Source organism: Cervus canadensis, chromosome 28 (genome assembly GCF_019320065.1).
Source record: "Cervus canadensis isolate Bull #8, Minnesota chromosome 28, ASM1932006v1, whole genome shotgun sequence".
NCBI lineage: Eukaryota > Metazoa > Chordata > Mammalia > Artiodactyla > Cervidae > Cervus > Cervus canadensis.
Window position 1 is genome coordinate 9217464 of NC_057413.1, and position 20236 is coordinate 9237699.

At 46.1% G+C, this 20236-nt stretch overlaps 1 protein-coding gene across 2 annotated transcripts; it reads left to right on the top strand.

The window, feature by feature from the left end:
• Positions 1 to 1905: 1905 nt before the first annotated feature.
• CD83 (CD83 molecule) lies at positions 1906 to 19847 on the top strand. Of its 2 annotated transcripts, none has more exons than XM_043450532.1 (5): positions 1906 to 2114; positions 2207 to 2322; positions 14882 to 15092; positions 16623 to 16729; positions 18688 to 19847. In XM_043450532.1, exons 1-5 carry the CDS (start codon positions 2078 to 2080, stop codon positions 18814 to 18816), a joined length of 600 nt encoding a protein of 199 aa, XP_043306467.1. In that variant the 5' UTR covers positions 1906 to 2077; the 3' UTR covers positions 18817 to 19847. The 2 variants fall into 2 exon arrangements, with proteins under 2 accessions (XP_043306467.1, XP_043306468.1); XM_043450533.1 differs by having other exon boundaries at positions 1938 to 2114; positions 18691 to 19847.
• Positions 19848 to 20236: the final 389 nt, after the last annotated feature.

Genomic DNA, 20236 nt, shown 5'->3' on the forward strand with positions numbered 1-20236 from the left:
CATGCAAGTTAAACAAAGGGGAACCAATATTTCATATTAATTAGACTGGCAAAAACTAAAAAGAATCTGATGATGCCAAGCTCCGTGCAGGAGAGTATAAATGGGCACATACATTTTGGAGAACAAGATGGCAATATCTAATAAAGTGGTGGAATTGCTGGACCAGATTAAGCATCTCCAGCTCCAGGCAACACTGTTTGTAAAAACTGAAGAATGGAAAGAAAGCTTAAATGCAGGTATGGGATCTACCAAGGGACAGATATTTAATTAAGAAGCTATTAGAGCTTCCCAGGTGGTCCAGTGGTTAAGAATCGACTCTGCAATGCAGGGGACACTGGTTCCATCCCTAGTCAGGGAAGACCTCACATGCTGAAGAGCAGCTAAGCCCTTGCATCACAACTCTTGAGCCTGTTCTCTGGAACCTGTGAGCTGCAACTACTGAGTCTGCACGCTACAGCTACTGAAGCCAGTGCATCTAAGCCTGCCCTCCACAACTAGAGAAAGCCTGCTCACGCCAACAAAAACCCAGCGCAGCCAAAAGTAAATAAATATTAAAAATTAATGTGTCACTAAATAAACATAGAATTAAAAAAAAGAGTCTATTGCATACAGATATGTTTGACTATTTTCTTTTCTGTACCTAGTTTTATATCTTTAAAAATGTCTTAATTGAAACAGTAATTTTAGTGGGGGTTAAGGGGGAAAGGCACTTACACAGAGCTTGTGTGACTGTCAGTTGGTAGAGCCACGCTCAGGGCAAATGAAAACGTCACATTCTGCCATTCTTTTGAATTTCTTGCGTGGACAAAGGCGGAAGAGTTAGCTAGCAGTTTGCATTGGCAAGAGTGTCGGGAGACAGGCATGTTCATGCACCACAGATGGGAATGAAGAGTGAGGACACCTCTGTGGAGGTAATTTCAGCAATATTTAACAAAGCTGTGAATTCCCTTTGACCTGGTACATTGTCCTCTAGGTATTTATTCTAAGAAAATATATCATATTATGTATACATTATGAAGCAAAGTTTTATCTACACAGAAGTTCATCATAATAATCACAGTGTTGTTTCAATAACAGTGAAAGAAATAACTAATACTATCTAGACTAGTAACCCTAGACTAAGCATGTCTAATACTAGTAGGTTCTAATTTATCAAACAACTGTCAGATGGACTATTATGCAGCAGTAACAATGATGCTGTTGAATCCTTTTAATGATGTGGAAGCTCTTGCAAATATGAAGTCAATATGAATTACATATTACAAAATTACAGGTTACAAAACAGCATGTGGAGTATCTATGCACTGAAGCAAAGACTCCAAAATGTAACCAGAGGTTATTTCTGGTTGGTCAGAGGCAATCTCTATTTTATTCTGGATTTAAAAGAAATCTTTCTTATACATTTTCTCCCTCTCTGTGTGTGTATGTGTGTATAACCTTTGTTTTAACAGGAGAGGTTGTCCTTTGCTGAAATAATTTAAACAGCCTTGATGCTATGGATGGACAACGCCAGCAGGCAGGGGTGGGGCGGGGGGCGAAGTATGACGGATTTGCCGGGTGCCTGGGAAAACCGAGTCTCATGATCATGGAACCAGGACAAGTGCGAGGACCTGGGTTCACCGTGATGGAGTAGCTCATCCACTCAGAACATGGTTTCGCTTCCACTCACAGGACCTAACAGCCCCGGCTGGCCCGGCTCCCGCCTCTGTTTGCAGGGTGTCCGGCGTGTGCGCGCGCGGCTGCCAAGCCCCGGGAGCGGCGCGTTCCGCCGGCACTGGGGTCGCCGCGGTCGGGTAGAGGCCAGAGCAGCATCACCACCAGCGACGCGGGCCGGGGGCTCGGGGAGGGGCCGGGCCCAGGGGGGCGGGGCCGGGCTCGGGGGCGGGGCCGGGCCCGGGGGCGTGGCCGAGCTCGGGGGCGGGGCCGGGGCTCTCCGGGTGGCCGCCGCGGGGGCGGGGGAGGTGCACCGCCGCTTCCGCCGCCCGCGGGGATCCCCCGGGACCGGCGCCCGGGGAAGTCCCTGGTGAGCGCGTGTATAAGAGCCGGCGCCAGGGCCCCTGGCCGGCAGTCTTCAGCGATGTCACGCGGGCTCCAGCTCCTGCTCCTGAGCTGCGGTAGGGCCTGCGGACGCCCGGCGCCCCCCGCCCGCCTCCCCGCAACACCCCCTTTTCTCGCTTGCTCACGCAGCTCTCTCTCCCTCTTGCAGCATGCAGCCTGGCACCCGCGGCGCGGGAGGTGAAGGTGGCCTGTTCGGAGGATGTGGACTTGCCCTGCACTGCCCCCTGGGACCCTCAGGTCCCCTACGCGGTCTCCTGGGCCAAGGTAAGTGCGGCCAGGCTGGCGGGTTAGGGTTTGGTGGTTTAATTGCAGGAGGGGGAACCACCTCCCTCGGGCCGGTGCCCCTCTGTGGCTGGGGGACCGGGGACATCGCCCGTAACTGCACTCGGTACCGGTACCGGGTCTTCGCACACGCCTCTCCCATCGCGACTCTAAGCCCATCCGCATCCAGGTACAGGCTGACATAGATGTGGTTCCCCCGGGGACCTTAAATCTTGCCTCTAAAGGTGGCCTGAGGTGAATGATCCAGATAAGACATTTTGGAGAGCAGAGAACCTCTTATTTGGATTAATTCTAGGGGCCACCTGTGGTTGTGGTCAGCAGGCCAGAGAGAAGGCAGCTGGTGAAGATTTGACACTGGCCATGAGGCATGTCTCTGGATTTATTATTTCTGCTGTTTGGTGACTGCGGTGCTTACACATTTGGGGAGAAGGGAGGCGGCAATTTGAGGGGAAAGATGACCGGATAGAAGCCAATGTAGGCTCTTTTCTTGGATGGTAGCTATCTGCCAGTCATCCCCTTTCTGGGAAACCCTTGGCCTCCTCCCCATCCCTTTCTCCCTCTCCCTCTGAGCATTCTGAAAGTTCCAGCAAGGAGGGCTTCTGTGATGGTGCATTGGAGGGTCCTCGTATGTAAAAGCAGTATCACCTACCCTACCACCAGAGGATTGAGTCAGATTGACGCTTTTTTAAGGTTTCCTCTCAACTCTAACCTTTTCAGCTTCTAAGATTGTGGTTGTGGTGGCCTTGCAAACCCAAGCAACCCAACTGTTTGCTGTCACTGGTTTATTTATATTTTTTTGCTCAGCACCTTTAATGAGGTTACTGCCACAGTGGCACCTCGGGTTGAAGCCCAGTGACTATGATATCCCAGCCTTGCTTTGGTTAGCTCGCTGATTGGTCATCCTACCTTGCTGGAAATCTCTGTGCCTTTGTAGTTTTCCACCAAACGCTGGGTTTTCTTCTGCCCACCATAAAAGATGCTGTAAGAACCTACAGAAGTATCTAGCCATTTAATAAGGCAGCCTAGGACCATTATCTCTGTGTGTGTGTGTGTGTGTGTGTGTGTGTTCTCTCGTAACCAGATTGTCAGTTCCCTAGGGACAGTGCCACAGCTTTTGTGTCTCCTGCAGGGCACCCAGTGTTTGCCCTGTTCGTTTCAAAGGTGCTCCGTGAATTCAGGCCAACCTTTTGTGATTATGCACGGTGGAAATGGTGCTGAGGCCCTGGGGGCCCTGTGTTGTGTATGCAAATAGGTTTGTTATTATTCCTGCTTCATTTCCACCTTAGTCACTGTGGGATCAGAGAAGACAGCAATTCCAAAATTGTTCCCTTGTAAAAACAATAGCATTTAAACAGAAATATTGGAAAACCAGTATTATTTGGGTAGTCACCACCTGCCAAGCTCTGAGGTAAATGTCTTCATGCATCAGCAGTTCCAGTGGACTTAAGAGATAAATCCTATCACTGATGAGGAAACAGCCTTAGGGCTGAAGTAACCTACTCACTGTTACACAGCTGGCTAGAGTTGGGGTTTGAATCCAGCAGTCTGGCTCCACAGCCTAAGTTCTTAGAGGTCTGTCTTGTTATTTCTGTTTTCTATCTTAATTCCTTAAAGAAAATGAAAGTGTCTTTGGGCTAGCCAGGCAGGGACTTGGTTATCTAAAAGGAGGGGAAAACATGAAACCATGATCCTTTCCAGACTAATTAAAAAGGGAAAACAATATTAATATCCCCAGGGGAGTAATTGCAAAGTACTCATGAAACAAGTAGATGAAATTTCAGACTGTAAAGTTCAAACAGTTGTCAAGTTAAATCTTGCACAGGGTCATTTGGAATGATGTAGTAAACCAGAGCGATTAACCTCTGGCTTTTCCTTGGATGTCAGCTGGTGATGTAACCCTATAATGTATGTGCTTGTTTGTTGAACACAGTTCTTACAAACTTTACCTTGAAGGGCTCTCAAAACTCTGCTAAGAAAAAAGACAACAGTCTCTTGGCATTCTATTTTTTCTGTTGGTCCATGGAATAGAGTCATTGAAAAATCACGCCCAATTTATTTGTTCAAGAAAGAAAGTGTGATGGAGTTGTGGTGGATAGGAGAGCTGTGCTATTTCAGTAAACTAATCAGATACCTTGAAAGTGATACGCTTTGTTTTTCAAGCTCTTTTTAACAGATCTCAGCATATTCTGTAGATATTTGTTTTTTTTCCAACCCAGTAATTATACTTTTTTGCATCAATTGTGCTTGTACAACAAAAACGGTAATGTTCTGGAAATAAAGCCAGTGGTGAAATACTGAAATTCTTTGTTTTACAGAAGATTATCTTGTCATTTTCACCCACAACTTTCTTGTAAAATGTTTCCATGAAGCTTTAGAGGTAGTTATAAAGTGGGGAATTTAAGCCTGGTGACCACAGCCAACCTCACTGCATCATCAGTAGGGTAGTTGGTAAAACCACTTTGCACAGTTGTGGGCAGTGTGCCGGACAAGTAAGCAGAGAGTCTTTTGCAGTGTGGGTTTTCTCTGTCCGCCAGATTGAATCACATTCTTGCAGGTTTTCTGCATACCACAATTACAGTTATAATGACTCACGATTAAAAAATCCATTTACCACTCAGTTCCCTGGCACCCCGGAGCACTCTGCCACTGTCCAGTTGGCACTGATTACTTGCAGTGAACAAAAGAGCCCATGTAAACCATGTGTTTCTTTTCATGTGCCTTTTACCAGAAGACTCAAAGCAGACGGTGTCTAGTTAGTGTTTGCAACATTAGCGTGAGTTGGGAAGGAACAATGTCCATCTTATTCTGTGTGTCTCCAAGATACAAAGACAGGGGGTTGGGGTTGAGGAATATAATCTAGACTTGCACGGGGCGTGGGGTCAAAGGTGGAGCCAAGAGTGGGCGCTGGTAGCCCCATTCCAGTTAGCCCAACTCTTCTTTCTCTTCCCAACTGGGATCCAAGAATGGGACCTCCTCTCATCCCTTCCTGTATTGTACCCTTTAAAGCAGAGTGAATGATTGAGAAGAAAAAGAAAATTCAGTATATGCATCCAGTTTAGCTGTTAAGATCGTGAATAGATTGTGGTTGTTGGAGGAGATGTTTTGAGATATTATAATGCACATAGGCTTTGGTCCAGCCCTCTTCTACCAACGGCCGTGACCTCTGGTTAGATTCTAGCATAAGAAGATCATTGCACAATTCCATGTCTGCCAGGAGAAAGACCATCCGTTCAGGGGCCAGTCTGTGCTTCTCGTGGGGCAGCCTGGTCCATGCTGTCTTTCACGAGGCTACAGTAGGTCCGGCAGGGCAGGATGGCATTGGGTGCATGGAGCGTCTGGGCGTGGGTGAGGTTGGCCACTGCTGATGATGAGAGGTTACTCACGAGGGAAACATATCTCCATCTCGTATTGTTCTGGGAGCCCCCACAGCCTGTGTTGATGCATATCGAAAGAGGATCTAGGTTTCATCTCTGAGTGACACTGCGGAGGAGAGGACAGACCTGCGTCACAAGACAAGTGCCCTTTTTAGATGATTTCCAAGGGAAGGGATAAAGGGGAAGTGAGACCGTGATTTCAGAGACTAGAGCAGACTTGACTTTTATCATATTTAGAAGAGCTGCAGCTGTGGCAGGTCAGGGGCTCTTCTGGGGACTAAGGGAGAGCAGGTTGATGGCTTGTGTGTGGCCACTTGGAAAGTTCTAAGATAGTCGTTCCACGGCTCTTGCTTGTCCTTGATGTGTTTGTTAAGAGCTGTCCGCCATGGGCATCGCCAGTCTCCTATATTCTGTCTCTGTAGCATCTTGTGTGATAGTGAGCCACAAAGCAAGGAGGCGCTAAGGAGGCGCCCTCGGAGGGTCTAGGCTTGATGAGTGGCCCGGGCAGATGGCAGCAGCTCAGCTACCAACTCTGACAGCCCCACGAGGAGACAATGCATGCCGCTCACCGCACTTAACCTGATTCTAGAATGCTGTCTGCTTTAAGATAAGAGTTCAGATGTTTTAGGAGAAGAAGGAAACATTTCCATATTAAATATAGAAGCACCGAAACACTCAAATGTAAAAAACAAGGCTTGTGTGAGCGTCAAAGAAAAGTCGTATCATCCCCATTGGGCCCAGTATTACTTGACCTGATTGAATAACCATTAGGTCAGACTATGAAAGGCATAAAGTTAGTTTTCAGATGCCTGTCATATTTACATTTTCATCATTTAGTTAATATTTCTATGTCCCAAATGTGTGCCAAGTCCTGGGCCTGGCAGTGGCTGTCCTAAGACCAATCCAGAACATTTACCAGAGGACAGAGGCATGGACCTGGAAGGCACAGGTGTTTTGGGGGAGCTGATGGGTAACTACTAATCTGGAAGGGAGGATTATCTCACAGAGGACAGGGAGGTAGTGCCAGCAAGCAGGCTGGGAACAGAGGGTGAAGCCCCCTGAATGCTGAATCATGTGGGCTAGAATTTGGTCCATTCAGCGTCAAGGAGCCTTTGACAGTTTTTAGGCAAAGAGGACAACATAATGGAAAATATCTCAGAGGAAAATCGTATTTCTTACTGTGAGAGGTAGAATATAATTAATCCTGGAAGATGAGTGTCAGAGGCAGGCTGCAGTCTTGTGCTGCGGTGAAACTGCCGTTGAGTTAACGCTGTGGCACACAGCTCCGTTAACTCTGTGGCAATGCTTGCCTGGGGTTCACCTCCCCTTTCTCTCTTGGTCACCAGTCCTGTTGTCCATGTGCTTCTAGGGACCAGTGAGCCAGGCTGTGGAAGAAATCCCAGCCAGATGAAAATGATGGAGCACTGAGATTTTTGGACCATGATGAGAAACGTTGCTAAAAATCTTTCAGCTTGGAAGAGGGGTGGGAGGGAAAAGACAGCTGAGAGTGAAATACTAAAAACTGCAAACACTTGTTTTCCATAAATAAAAGGGGGAACCCGAATCACATGAGGACTGATGATCTTAGTTCTGTATATGGTTATGTCACTTCACAAAGAAGAGGAAGTTAGGAGAAGGTCTCGGTGATATAAGGGAAGGTTTTATGTAGGGCAGGACTAAAAAGAGATTCATTACCTTAAAAGGGGGCTTCCTCCATCTATTAATACAACTGTTCTCCATAAGCCCTTCCTGGAAACTCTTGGGATAACCCCAGAATTTCTACCAACAGTCCCTAGCTCACAACAGAGCTGAACTAAAGTGCTTCTCTAAGACTCTTTCCACCCTGAAGCACATTTTTGACTTTTGTTTTTGCGCTGAGGTCTACCTGGGTCAAATTTCTGTGTGTCCTGTAGTTCTGGTACAGATGTAAGAGCCCAAGGCTTGTGAGTATCACTTGATATTTTTGTGGAACACGAGTTAGTCTACCGCATGTTCTTGTCTCAATTGTCCAAGAGAAGACAGATCCCAGAAGAACGGGTAGTTGTCCAGGATTATTGGTCCAGATGGGGAAAACCAAAGGGAAAAGACAGATACTTCTTGCTGTGGAGAATTCATATTCACCTATGGCCAGGCTCACTGGGTCAGCTCTGGAGAACAGAGGTTCTGAGTCCAATCAGACCCTGGTGTCTCTTTCCCTGAGGAATGGGAGGCATGTGAGCCCAAGTGACAAAGCAGGACTGGCCCTGAGGTTGGAGCCGTGTGAAGGTCCTCCTTTATGTGCCACGTTTATTTTTGGAGTGAGACAAGGTGCACCTATCAATTAGCAATCTTTCTGTTGTGAAGGCTTGTAATCCAGTCAAAACTGGCTTCAAGAAAAGGGAATATATCGGCTTCTATAGTTGAAACAATTTTTTTTTAATGAAAATATGGTTCATACTTCAGTTATGGTTGATGTTGTGGGTTAATGTCCCACAAAATGACATGTGTCAGTCCTAATCCCTGGTGTTTGTGAGTGGAACCTTATTTGGAAATGAGGTCTTTGCAGATGTAACCAAGTTAAAATGAAGTCATGCTTAATCAGGGTGGACCCTGCATCCAGTGACTGATGTCATTAAAAGAAAACCGAGGCAGAGACAGACACACAGGGAGAACCCCATGTGAAGATGGCGGCAGAGATGGGAGTGATGTGTCTACAGATCAAGGAATGCCAGTTTCCAGCATCACCAGAAGCTGGGAGCAAGGCATGAGACAGATTCTCTCCTTCAGAGAGCGTGTGACCCTGCCAGCACCTTGATGTTGGACTTAACAGCCTCCAGAACCACGAGAGAATACAGTTCTGTTGTTTTAAGCCACCCAGTTTGGAGTAAGGCTAGATGTGGAGGTTCATGGCTGTCCACAGGACTTGGTAACTTTCTGTCTCTCAACCTGCCCTTCCTTTGTGTTGGTTTTCTTGTCAGCCTCCACGAGGCAGTGAGATAGTAGCCGATAACTGCAGACCTGTCTGTCCTCCCAAGGTCAAGTGCCAAGGAAGAGATTGCGCCTCTTCCATCTCAACAAATGTCTGATTATGCTCAAGTGGCTTTGATTGGGTCATGGTTTGTCAGAACCAGTCTTACTGGTCACAGAGGTCAGGCTTGGGTCAAGTGTGCCTTTTCTAGAATGAGAGGTATTACCCTTGAAGAACATGAATTCAGAGGATTCAGGAATTCAGGAACACCCCTCCAGGGTCCAGCAGGATCCGTAAGAAGCTCTTGGGAGAAGGATGATTCGCATGAACAGTGAGTAGCCTAACCTTCTCTTCAAATCCTAGTTCCAGAGGAGCTTTACCAATTACGATGATGCCGTAGAAAATTCAGAATATTCTGACTATTTTGGAGACCTTGTGGATAGAAAAATAATTTCTCTCTAGAGCAGAGATTGAGACTTCTAGAACAGCTTTGCCAGAGAGGAGACAGGAAGGATCAGCAGGAAGAAATGACTGAATGGATGGCTAGAGATAGAAAGCTGTCGGATATAACACCAATTCCTCTGTCCAACATTACCACTTACAAAGCACTATTGTATGTTTTCTCATTTGATCCTTAAAATAACCAAGAGGGAAGTAGGTAGTTACAGGTGAGGAAATCGGAGTCAGAGGTGAAGGGATTTCCCAGCAATGACCCAGTTATCTGATGAAGCAGCCAGGGCTTGACCTCAGGCCCTCTGATTCTGGATCGACTTATGCATTGTTTTTAAAATTCACTCATTCATTCAGTAAATAATGTCTTTGTGAATATTTCCTAAGTGCAGGGAAGTATTTAGAATGCTGAAGGAAACCTTAGCTGTGAAAAAAAAAGAGAGTGGTAACATTTTTAGGTGTGATTGACATTATGCTCCATGATCCACCTACATCATCGTAGGTATCTTCGCACCAACTTTGGGAGATGTTAATTGCCCTTCCGCCGTCTCAGGGGAGCAAATGAAGCCTGAGGGCTCTTCAGTCCCTCTCGCCGAGAGCAGAGCTAGCGGTGGGGTTTGTTTCCACATCTGCCCAAGTCCCAAGCTCCTCATTACATCGCCTCTGCCATACTCGTGGCTCTGTTACAGCCATAAATCCAAGTCTGTCTGTTAGACCCAGTAAATTTCAAAGTGGAAAATCATTTTTCCAATAAAACTACACTTAGAAAAAACGATGTTAATGCTCATACATTCTACCCTCATTATGACATCAACCTCTGAGCCAAACTATTTTGCACGTTATAAAGAGCTGTTTTTATGATGAATGGGGATTATATTGGCACTTTAATTGAGTTAGAAACCAAGGTACATGAATGTTAGTGCATGGGAAATGCAATAAAAAAAAAAAAGCTGTTCAATGTGATTGGAATATATCAGATTAATTTAATACCACCTTAAGTACTTAATGTCCATTCCTTTAAATATATTTAATTAAATTGTTGGATTAAATATTTATATGCATATATGTGTGCACACATTTTTACCCTCAAAAAATCTCTTCCTTTTCTTTTACTTTACTATCACATTCCAAACACATGTCGTATGTGATAAATTCAGATTTCAGGGTTGTCAAATCAAAATTCTTTGCTGTAGGAATGAAACAAATATGGTATATAGTAATCTAGATAATCTAGGTAATCTATGGTAATCTATGAAGTTAGCATATATTTGGATAAAATTATGTAAACTTCTAAAAAACTTCTCACAGTAAGGATTTTGACTGAAATATTGGTTCTGTTTCAGCCATATTTAGATATTTACTTGATTTGTTTCTCTCTAGTTCAAATTTATCCACCAGTTAAAAAAAAACTTAATTCACATGCCTTTAAAATTAGTACTTGTATTTGCTTGATTTAGTATTCAGTGTTTTAATTTAAGGCTTAGGTCTCCATCTTAGAGAATGAATATGGTATTTAAATTATTTAGTCAAATTGGAGGCCTTGAGACTAGTCAAAGGTCTATAGGCCTTCTGAAAAGGAGATGTCTTATATTTCGCCCTTTTCTGTTTCAATTGGGAAGAATTTGTCAGCATAAGAGTTAATGCACGAAATGTGGAATTTAAAAACATAATTGGGGTGAATGTTTTGAGGAATTAATTTGTTCACTTCATGCTGTGGTCCAGCCCTCTGCAATATTAGCCTCGCAGAGTGTGCGCTAAATAGTCCCCATCAATTACACTTGGCTGTGAATGAATCCGAGGGTTCCTTTTGTTATAAATTATTATTTCCTAAAATGCTTCTGCAGAGAGGCAATGAAACACTTTTAGATTTGGAATGCTGGGAGTCGTTCTTGCCAGTGGTTGATTTTGAGCCAGCTCAAATGTTTATAAGAACTCATAAAACCAGGCGAAGTTGAGGATGGCCCATTTGCTGTAATTCCATGTTCCTCCCCCTGAAATTCCTCTGATTCTTGAACGGTGCTGCTCCAGCCATGGCTAACTCACCCTCTACTGCAGTGTGATGGCTGCTTGGCCACCGCGCAGAAGACGAGGATTTGATCTTTTGCATAAAGTCTCTTTTGCATATGGTCTCTTGGTACTGCGAGCACCTCACTCCCATCATAAGCATGTGACATTAATGTGAAAACTACAACTAAATTTTTTTGCAGCTGTACGCAAAAGGCAGGGCAAGTAGGACAGGCAATGTACATACCTACAGCTTGAAGCTAAGGGAGGGCTCTGAACAATTTCCAGGTGCACTGCATGAATTTACAGAAGCCTCCTTTTGTTACAGTGAGTTATCAGGCACAGAGAACTGTTCATTACTTTGGCAAGAGGACTCAGGTTATCAGCCAGTACTTCTCTCAGTTCTCCGGGTCTTTCAAGAAGACCCAGGAAGGGGTCATTGAAAGATGACCCTGTGAAAGTTAAGATATTTTTGCCTGATCTCACTGAGGGCTGCCGCGGTTCAGTAAATCATATTTCTGAAGGCCGCCTTGGGATTCTTTGACTTTCCTCTCCTTCTTACTTTCATTCATGATCTCACCCTGCCTTTGCTTTGCTATTTGAAAATAACCTCTCTGGAGGTTTTGCCAGACACCTGTGGAAATCTGACCATCACTTAAACTACTGTTGTGTTGTTACTGCTGATTTTTTAAAATGAATTTTCTGCAAGTAGATAGCAAGCCACTGCCGGTCAGTTCTGATCCCCACCGCATACTTGGCTCAGCAGTTCCCAGCAGCCATCGTGATAAGGGGCCCATCTTCATGTAAATAAAGCACAATAGTTTATATTTCTACTAGCTTTCAGAGGGGTTCTCAGTTTTGATCTTGACTTTCAGACGGGCCTTTCTGAGTTGAGGGAGGGGTCACTGGATAGGAGAGAAGATCCCTCCGATGGAGAAAACCAGAGGTAGATAATCTCAAACTGACTGTTGCAGCCAAGCTCACGTCTTTTCCAATGCAGGGATTTCTAGCAAAACTGAGTTCCAGTGATGTTGGTTAGAAAGAGGGGCTTCCCTGGTGGCTCAGATTATAAAGACTCCACTGGTAGTATAGGAGACTGGGGTTTGATCCCTGGGTCAGGAAGGTCCCCCTGGAGAAGAGAATAGCAACCTGCTCTAGTATTCTTGCCTGGAGAATCCCATAGACAGAGGAGCCTGGCGGGCTACAGTTCATGGGGTCGCAAAGAGTCAGACATGACTGAGCGACTGACATGTTCACTTCTTGTGCTGTTAGAAAGAAATCTGAGTTGAACCCATTTGGAGGTTAATTCAGAAAAGCAAAGCAGGATGAGACAGTATCATGGGGACTGCAGAGATTAAGCTGAATTAATTAGTTCAAACTGGCCTTTGAGGCTGGGGTGGGGTATGGGGGGAGTCTTGGAAGCAATTGACCCTGGATGGTCCTGGGCAGCTGACGCACCAAAAGCTGTAGTCCAAGGGAGCCCTTCGTCAAGCAGTGGGTGAGGGGAGAGGTGCAGGTATGTGATAAGGCTGCACTTACTGGTTTCATCATGCCTGAAAAGAGGAGAACTGGGCTAACTTAGACGTGTTCTAGAATCAGTTCCTTGACCACAACTCCTTCTTTTGTTTTCTTGCTTTATTTTTGAACACCTAAATGCCCCAGTCTGTAGATCCTTGATTATTTAGCAAGGAACTTTTCAACACAAGCAAAACTTTCAAGAATTGCGATTGATGTTCAGAGACTCAGCCTGAGAGAAGCTGTTAGTTTCAGCCTGGTGCTGGGAGTGAATGAAGTGGGGATTCTTGCAGGAGCGATAAATCTACCACCAGATGTCTCTGCAGGCCACTCCACGGGCGTGCTCACTGGAGCTGGGGCTGCGGAGGCGGGAACCCGAGCTTCCCATGGACCTCACGGAGCATCCCCCGACCTAATACCTGAAGCAGAAACCGAGGAGGGTGTGTGTGTGCACACATGCGTGTATGTCTCCTGTGTTGAGCTGCCTCTGCCTCTGTTTCCTGCATTCCTTGGTTATTTATTTCCCTGTGCGGATGCCTAGTGAAACTAGGAGAGGAGTTGTAGGGTGCTCCCTGCAGGAGATGCTCCCTACAGGAGATGAAACAGTGGCAGGTGCAGCCAGAGAGGGCAGTGGTGCCAGGAACCAGGAAGGAATGCCACCAGACCCCAGGCCCCCTGCTGGTCCCCAGCCACTGAGCAAAGGCTCGGGGCTGCCCTGGAGCCCTGAAAACAGTGATTGGCTTTCCTGTTTCTGTAAATCAGGTTTAGAAGCTTTAAAACATTTCAGTGGAGGACCAACGAGCAAGTTAACTAGGCCAGTTAAAAATATACCTGGGGAGAAAGAGAATTGATGGTGAACATGGTGTGTACTTGATCGTGGGACTAGGAGATGATGGAAAGACTCCACCAGTTTCATCACAAAGATTGTTCAGGGAAAGAAAACCAGCCAGGTTAGTGTGGGTAAACTTGGCATCTACTCCTGTCAGGCTGATCCATCCTGGCTTCAGTGATTTAAGGCATAACTGCCGTTCCGTGGGGACTTCCCTGATGCTCAGCAGTGAAGAATCTGCCTGCAGTGCGGGAGCCGAGGAGACACTGGATTTGATCCCTGGGTCAGGAAGGTCCTCTGGAGGAGGGCATGGCAGCCCACCCTAGTGTTCTTGCCTGGTGAATCCCATGGACAGAGGAGCCTGGTGGGCTACAGTCCATAGGGTCGCGAAGAGTCGGACACGACTGAAGTGACTTAGCGGGCACATCTGCCCTTCCGTGTGTATCTTGGTACAACTGCCAAGTAGCCTGATAGAAAATCTCCACGTGGCGCTATTGTCAGCTGTCTTCCTGCCGTAGCAGAGGGCTGAGTGTGGCACATCCTCAGGGTCATGGATGAGCCCACATGTATGCCATTTCTGAAGGACAGGATGACTCTTCATGGGAGGCTTTGCTCATCTGCATCTCTGTGTTTTTTTGGTCAAGTTGTCCGGCAATGACCTTAACAAATTTAGGAACGTTTTCTAAATAAAACCCTGAGCTACAAAAATAAGAATCAGTCACTGGATGAGTTGGTATCTGAAGAAAACAAGGGAACATTGAATAGACAACAGCCGGCAAGAGAATGTGATTCAGCGTGATTCATGCACTTCATCACATAATCATCAATGATGCAAGGTTATTGTCAACAGGAACACTGTCTTCTTCATGTAGAGTGGAAGTTGGGATACAGAGAATCATAAAATGCAGTCCTGATCTTATTCCAAAAAGAGATGGCACCTTAAAGAATCCTCTTAGATTCTCTCCTCCCCCCTGCAAACATCACATATACTCACAGTATCTTTTTTTAAAACAGCCAGCTGAGGGTAGATTTTATGAAAGTAAGAGGTAGAATATTGACATCTCGGAGACCCAAGGGCTTGTGGGTTCTGACAGTAGAGCATGATGCAAATCTGACTCTTGCTTTTTAAATTTATTTTATTGAAGTATAGTTGATTTGCAGTGTTGTGTTCATTTCTGCTGTAGAGCAAAGTGAGTCAGTTATACATGTATACATTCTTTTCCAAGATGGTTTGTCACAGGATATTGAAGATAATTCCCAGTGCTATACAGTAGGACCTTGAGGTTTATTCATTCTCTGGGTAATAGTTTGCATCTGCTAATTCCAAGCGCCCAGTCCACCCCTCCCTACCCCGTCCCCCTTGGCAACCACAAGTCTATATACTCTTGGTCCCTGAGTCTGTATGTGATTCTTTCTTAACAGCTCACAGACGGGGGAGCAGAGAGGGTGGAGGTGACCCAGGAAGACCTGCAGTCCCCTCAGCAGAGGAACTCTTCAGAGGCCCCCAGGGAACGGCAGTACTCCCTGAGACTCCAAAACACTACGAGCTGCAACTCGGGGACCTACAGGTGCACTCTGCTGGGTCCGGAAGGGCAGAGAAACCTGAGTGGCACCGTGACCCTCAAGGTGACAGGTGAGGTGGTCTGCAGCACCTGTTTTTTTCCTACAGCGTGCAGGACACTTTGTGTAAGTCCTGACCTCGATCCGCTCAATCCGACTTTAATTCAGAAGCTGTGGATCACATCTGCGTCTGAAAGCTACATTCTGCTGCAAGGGTAGCATAACTTTCTCTGCCTTCTTTTTGCTTTTCCTTTTTTTTTTTTTTAAGGAATCTAGCCCAGTTTAATTGGGGTAGATGGCAAATGGAGTCAAGCAACTAAATCTGACTATTGTTTATTCATTAAGAGGCCTTTGGAGCCAATAGGAAGTTTCCAAGTCTAGTTTTTGGAAGACAGAGAAACTGGGTAGTCTTGAATTTATCAGATAGCTGTGCAATATTCTGCTCACTGGGGGCTCTCTAATCTGGCCTAAGAGAGCTGCTACATGTTTCCACCTTTTTCAACATGAGAACAGAATTTCTTTCCCACTTACAGCGACTGAATGTCACAATACCTCAACTCAGACCAAAGAAAGAGAGTCCAGTAAGAAAAGAGGCTTCCCAAGTAGAAGGCACATTTTTACTCTGTGCAGTAAGACCAGGAACTCGAGTGTCAAGACAGGGATTATCTCCTTGGACTTTTTTCCATAACTTTTCTTGATATAGCTTAAAATATGCCTTGCATCTGACTTTGGCCCAACTCTTGTTAGCAGCTTGAAATGACAAACATGTTGTTACAGAGACCCTGACTTTGTGTAGCAGCTATTGTCTCCTTCCACGGAGGAGCTTAAAGGAATCTGACTCAAGATCGTATTCCCACACTCATGAGAAGGCAAGCACTGGTTAGGGGCCAATGTTTGGATTTTTTTAAAAGTTTTCTTTTCTTGGCGTGGTCCATTTTCAAAGTCTTTATTGAATGTGTCACAGTACTGTTTCTGTTTTATGTTTTGGTTTTTTGGCCACAAGGCATGTGGGATCTCAGCTCCCCAATCAGGGATGGAACCATCACCCCCTGCATTGGAAGGCGAAGTCTTAAACATTGGACCACCAAGGAAGTGCCTCAGTATTTGGACTTGGTTCACTATCTCACACAAACACACACACCCGATATGCTTCTCAGTCTCCAGCCCTATTCTCTACTGTGTTTGAGTTCATGGCACTTACCACGCCTGCCCTGATACGGTCTCTGCTTTATTCCCTGCTGCCTCCTGGTGCAGTCAGCCCTGAGTATCATTCACGTGAATGAGAAATGGAGCGACCCGGCAGGAAGAGCAGAGAGGGCGGGTGTGTCCTGCGGGGAGCGGGGAGCAAACAAACAGAGAACAGCTGCCTTGCTTTCCTGTCCTCTGCAAAGGCGGTGCTGTCACCAATTTAAGTGGTCAGACTAGAGCCACTTGGATCTGGTTCAAATATGAGCTCAGCTGCTCATTAGCATGTGACCTTGAGCAAACCTCTGATTGAGTCTAAGCCTTGCTTTTCTCATCTTCAAAATGGGGATGCTTGGTTTTTCACCTTGGTAGAAGAGTCCATTCAGTGGCTTCATATATTACTTATTTCTTTTTGCAGGATGCTCTAAGGGACACAGAGGGGAGACTTTTAAGAACTACAGAGCTGAGATCATCCTGCTATTGGCTCTGGTCATTTTCTACGTAACACTCATCATTTTCACTTGCGTAAGTATCTTTCGCAAACATCTCTCATTAAGAGATTACCTGGGGCACCAATCTGAACGCCTTTTGTAGATGGTGCGAATCATTTAATAATAGCAAGGGAAGGGACCTGTTCTCAGAACTCTGGCCTTACTGAGGTCCCCAGACTGTGAGACTCTCTGAGAGACTCCCAGCTTGTTCTCCATCTGGTGGTTATGCATAGACCCGTTTGAGGAGAAAGTGAATCAGGAGGTGAAGGAAGTTTGTGAAAGGTGAAAGGATCCTCTTAGGGCACTAGCAGGCCGGGACATCCCTGGCAGTTCAGTGGTCAAGGCTTCACCTTCCAGGGCTCGGGATGCAGGTTCAATCCCTAGTTGGGAAGCTGAGATCCCACGTGCCTTAGGGCCAAACAAACAAAAAATAAACAGCAGAAGTATTGTAACAAATTCAATAAAAACATTAAAAAAATGGTCCACATCAAGAAAAAAAGTCTTTAAAAAAGTACCAACAGGGCTTGTAGATATGCTGGAAGACCGTGGGACCTTGCCCGTCCAACACTGGAAGAGGGGCTCTTCTGCCCATAGATGGATAAGCAAGCCTGTCCACTCCAGTGATGGATTTGTCTCCTTCATCTGCCCTTGAACTCTTTTCTCTTAGAGCCGAGGTCCCCAGCCTCCGGACCACGGATTGGTAGCTCTTGTTCTGTCAGGAGTGGCAGTAGATTAAAGTGCACAATAAATGTAATGCACTTGAATCATCCCCAAACCATCCCCCTCACCCTGCCACCCCTGGTCCACAGAAAAATCATCTTCCACGAAACTGGTCCCTGGGGCCAAAAAGGTTGGAGACTGCTGTCTTAGAGTCCCTCTAAGAACTTTGGTACTTCCACTGTGTTTTAAGCATTAACCTTGAGAAGTCAGAGGTACACAGGGCAGGTTCTGGGTGGAGGATGGCTGTCCGTATCCTTGACACGCCCTTGAGCTGTTGGATGCGGACTCCAGCCGAGACTCCTCCCTGCCCCCCACGCCTCCTCGTGTGTGGCTGCTCACCTGGAGTCACAATGGTGTGGAGGAGCAGGGCCAGCTCCAGGCCGGACCCACCAGGAAGTCATCGGTCTCGTAGGCTTGAGCGGGAACAGGAAGTCCTGGCCATTTGGGGACCAGGACATGGGTCACCCTGGAGCCACTCCAGGCTGGTTCTTGATACTCACTGGGCCCTTCTATTCACTTAGTGGACTCTCTGGCCCAACACTCATCTCTCTGGTTGCTATTTTAGACGTGGATCCAGTATGAGTGAGCACGTGCCGTTTACAGGGCTTTATGTAAGCATTGAGGGGATGTAAAAAGGCTAAGACATTTGTCCTTCCTTCCAAGCGACTTAGCAGCAGCAGCAGGGAACTTACAGCTTGGTCTTTAGAGTTATTTGCACGTGAGAAGATAATTGTTGTTTAGTTGCTCAGTCGTGTCCAACTCTTTTGCAATCCCCTGGACTGTAACCCACAAGGCTCCTCTGTCCATGGGATTTCCCAGGCTAGAATACTGGAGTGGGTTGCCATTGTCCTTCTCCAGGGGATCTTCCCGACACAGGGATCGAACCTGGGTCTCCTGCATTGGCGGGCAGATTCTTTACCATGGAACCACCAGGGAAGCCCATAATTAGAATGACCTGGTGGTACATTTTAAAAATGAGTGACTTTAGTGTTTTGTTGGCAAATGCCGATTTCTCTAGGCACTGACTTCCCATGCAGGAAATCCTAATGGTAGGGTCTGGAAATGGCCCCAGTCTGTGACTCCTTGTTGAGCTTCAGAGATACAGTGAACCAGTGCAAGCCCACCGTAGACTGAGTGCGATAGTGAGCCTCAGGCGGGCGCCCAGATGAACTGTCCAGCCAGCTCCTAGTGAATGGAGTTTAAATCAAGGTGATGCGTTTTTCCGATTGTTCACTTCTCAACGTGTCTCTTTTATTTGACTTTATTTTTCAGAAGTTTGCACGACAGCAGAGTATATTTCCAGACTTTTCTAAGCCTGCCCTGGAACATGCTTTCCTCCCAGTCACCTCCCCAAATAAGCATCTGGAACCAGTGACTCTTCACAAGACAGAACTGGTGTGAGCAGGGTTTCTGCACCTTTTTTCTGAGGTCGAAGGCTCCGTGGTGTGCATCCACGTCACCCTGGACAGGAGAAGCATGAGCCCCATGTGAAGACAACATCCTTTCTGTGAAGCCCTTCGCTTGACTGAAGCATCCCAAAGTGGATCCCACCTCACTGTCTGTGAGCAGGGCTTTGAAATGTATGATGTGACCACCACACAGGGAGCCACCTGCAGGGTGCTTTCCAGTATTGCTGCTTCATGACCTTCTTAGCGTTTTATTCAGCTATCTGGTCAACCTCTTTGTTTTTTTTTTTCCCTCAGTCCTAGAGAAGCTGTGGTGAGATGCAGTTGGAAAAGGACCTTGGGAAATACGAGTGCCTGGAGCTAGTCCTGTGTAGACTCTTGAGGACAGCTGTCCTCTTCCACATCTGGAGCACATCTCTGAACGTGCTGTTTTCTTGTCTGAGCCCAGATGTTTTATATCTGGGCGAAATCGACAGGCCAAGCTGTGAGACAGGGGGAAATATTTAGCAGCTAATTTCCCTCCGTGAAGGCCCTTCTATTACCAAGGGGTAGGATGTGTACATAGAAATAGCAGGTCCATGAACTGCCCCCAACTGGGCCTTTTTAATTTAGGAAAGACATCCATAAAGAGGCAAGAGCGAAGAGTGCCACGTTTATTTTTATTAAGTCATCTGTGTATTCTTGTCAAAAAAGGGATTTGTGGTTTTCCTCCTTTTGAAATCCGTATCTTCAGTTCGATGTCATTGTAACTGACAAGCAGCGTGCTTATGGAGGGTGAGAAGAAATCAAAGATGGTGAGAGTAGGAGAGAGACCCATGGAGGGACCTGGTAGAAAATGCTGGACCAATTATGCATGCAACCTGGGTGCTGACGCCAGTTGTCCCCCTGTCTAGCTGTCTGATGGTGTCTGCTTTTTCTGTTGTAAACCAAAACACATAAACCAAAAGGTGGTCATGTGTGTTGATTGAAAAAAAATGTATGTGAAAATGCTTTGAAAGAGTATAAAGCACTATCCAGATTCCAGACTTCTTTTGGTCATTTTCCTTATTACTCCAGGGGTGTTCTGGGCATGAGAAAATACTTTTCATTTTTCATGTTTTCCATCGTCCCAAACAAAGAAGGCAACAAGGGACACTTTCCCATCATGTTATGTATGAATTCCTTTGGGGAAGTGAGGCCGGTTGAGTGGTCTGTTCTTGAAGCAGCAGCCAAAAGTTAACTCCAAGATGTGGACACTCAGGAGTCACCCGGCCACGGGGAGAAGGGAGTTCTCAAATGTTCCATTGATGTTCTGGTGATTGTTGGGTTTCTCTTATCAAACTTGGCCTTGCCCCCACGTACTTTCCAAAGAGAATATTGCCCACGCTATTATTAGAAAGTTAAAAGAATGCCAAGTTTACTGTTTTTGCCTCTTT

Coding starts and splice junctions, on each gene's coding strand:
- CD83 (XM_043450532.1), top strand. CDS start 2,078: ATGTCACGCGGGCTCCAGCTCCTGCTCCTGAGCTGCG. Junction 2,115..2,206: donor GCTCCTGCTCCTGAGCTGCG/GTAGGGCCTGCG, acceptor TCCCTCTTGCAG/CATGCAGCCTGGCACCCGCG. Junction 2,323..14,881: donor ACGCGGTCTCCTGGGCCAAG/GTAAGTGCGGCC, acceptor CTTTCTTAACAG/CTCACAGACGGGGGAGCAGA.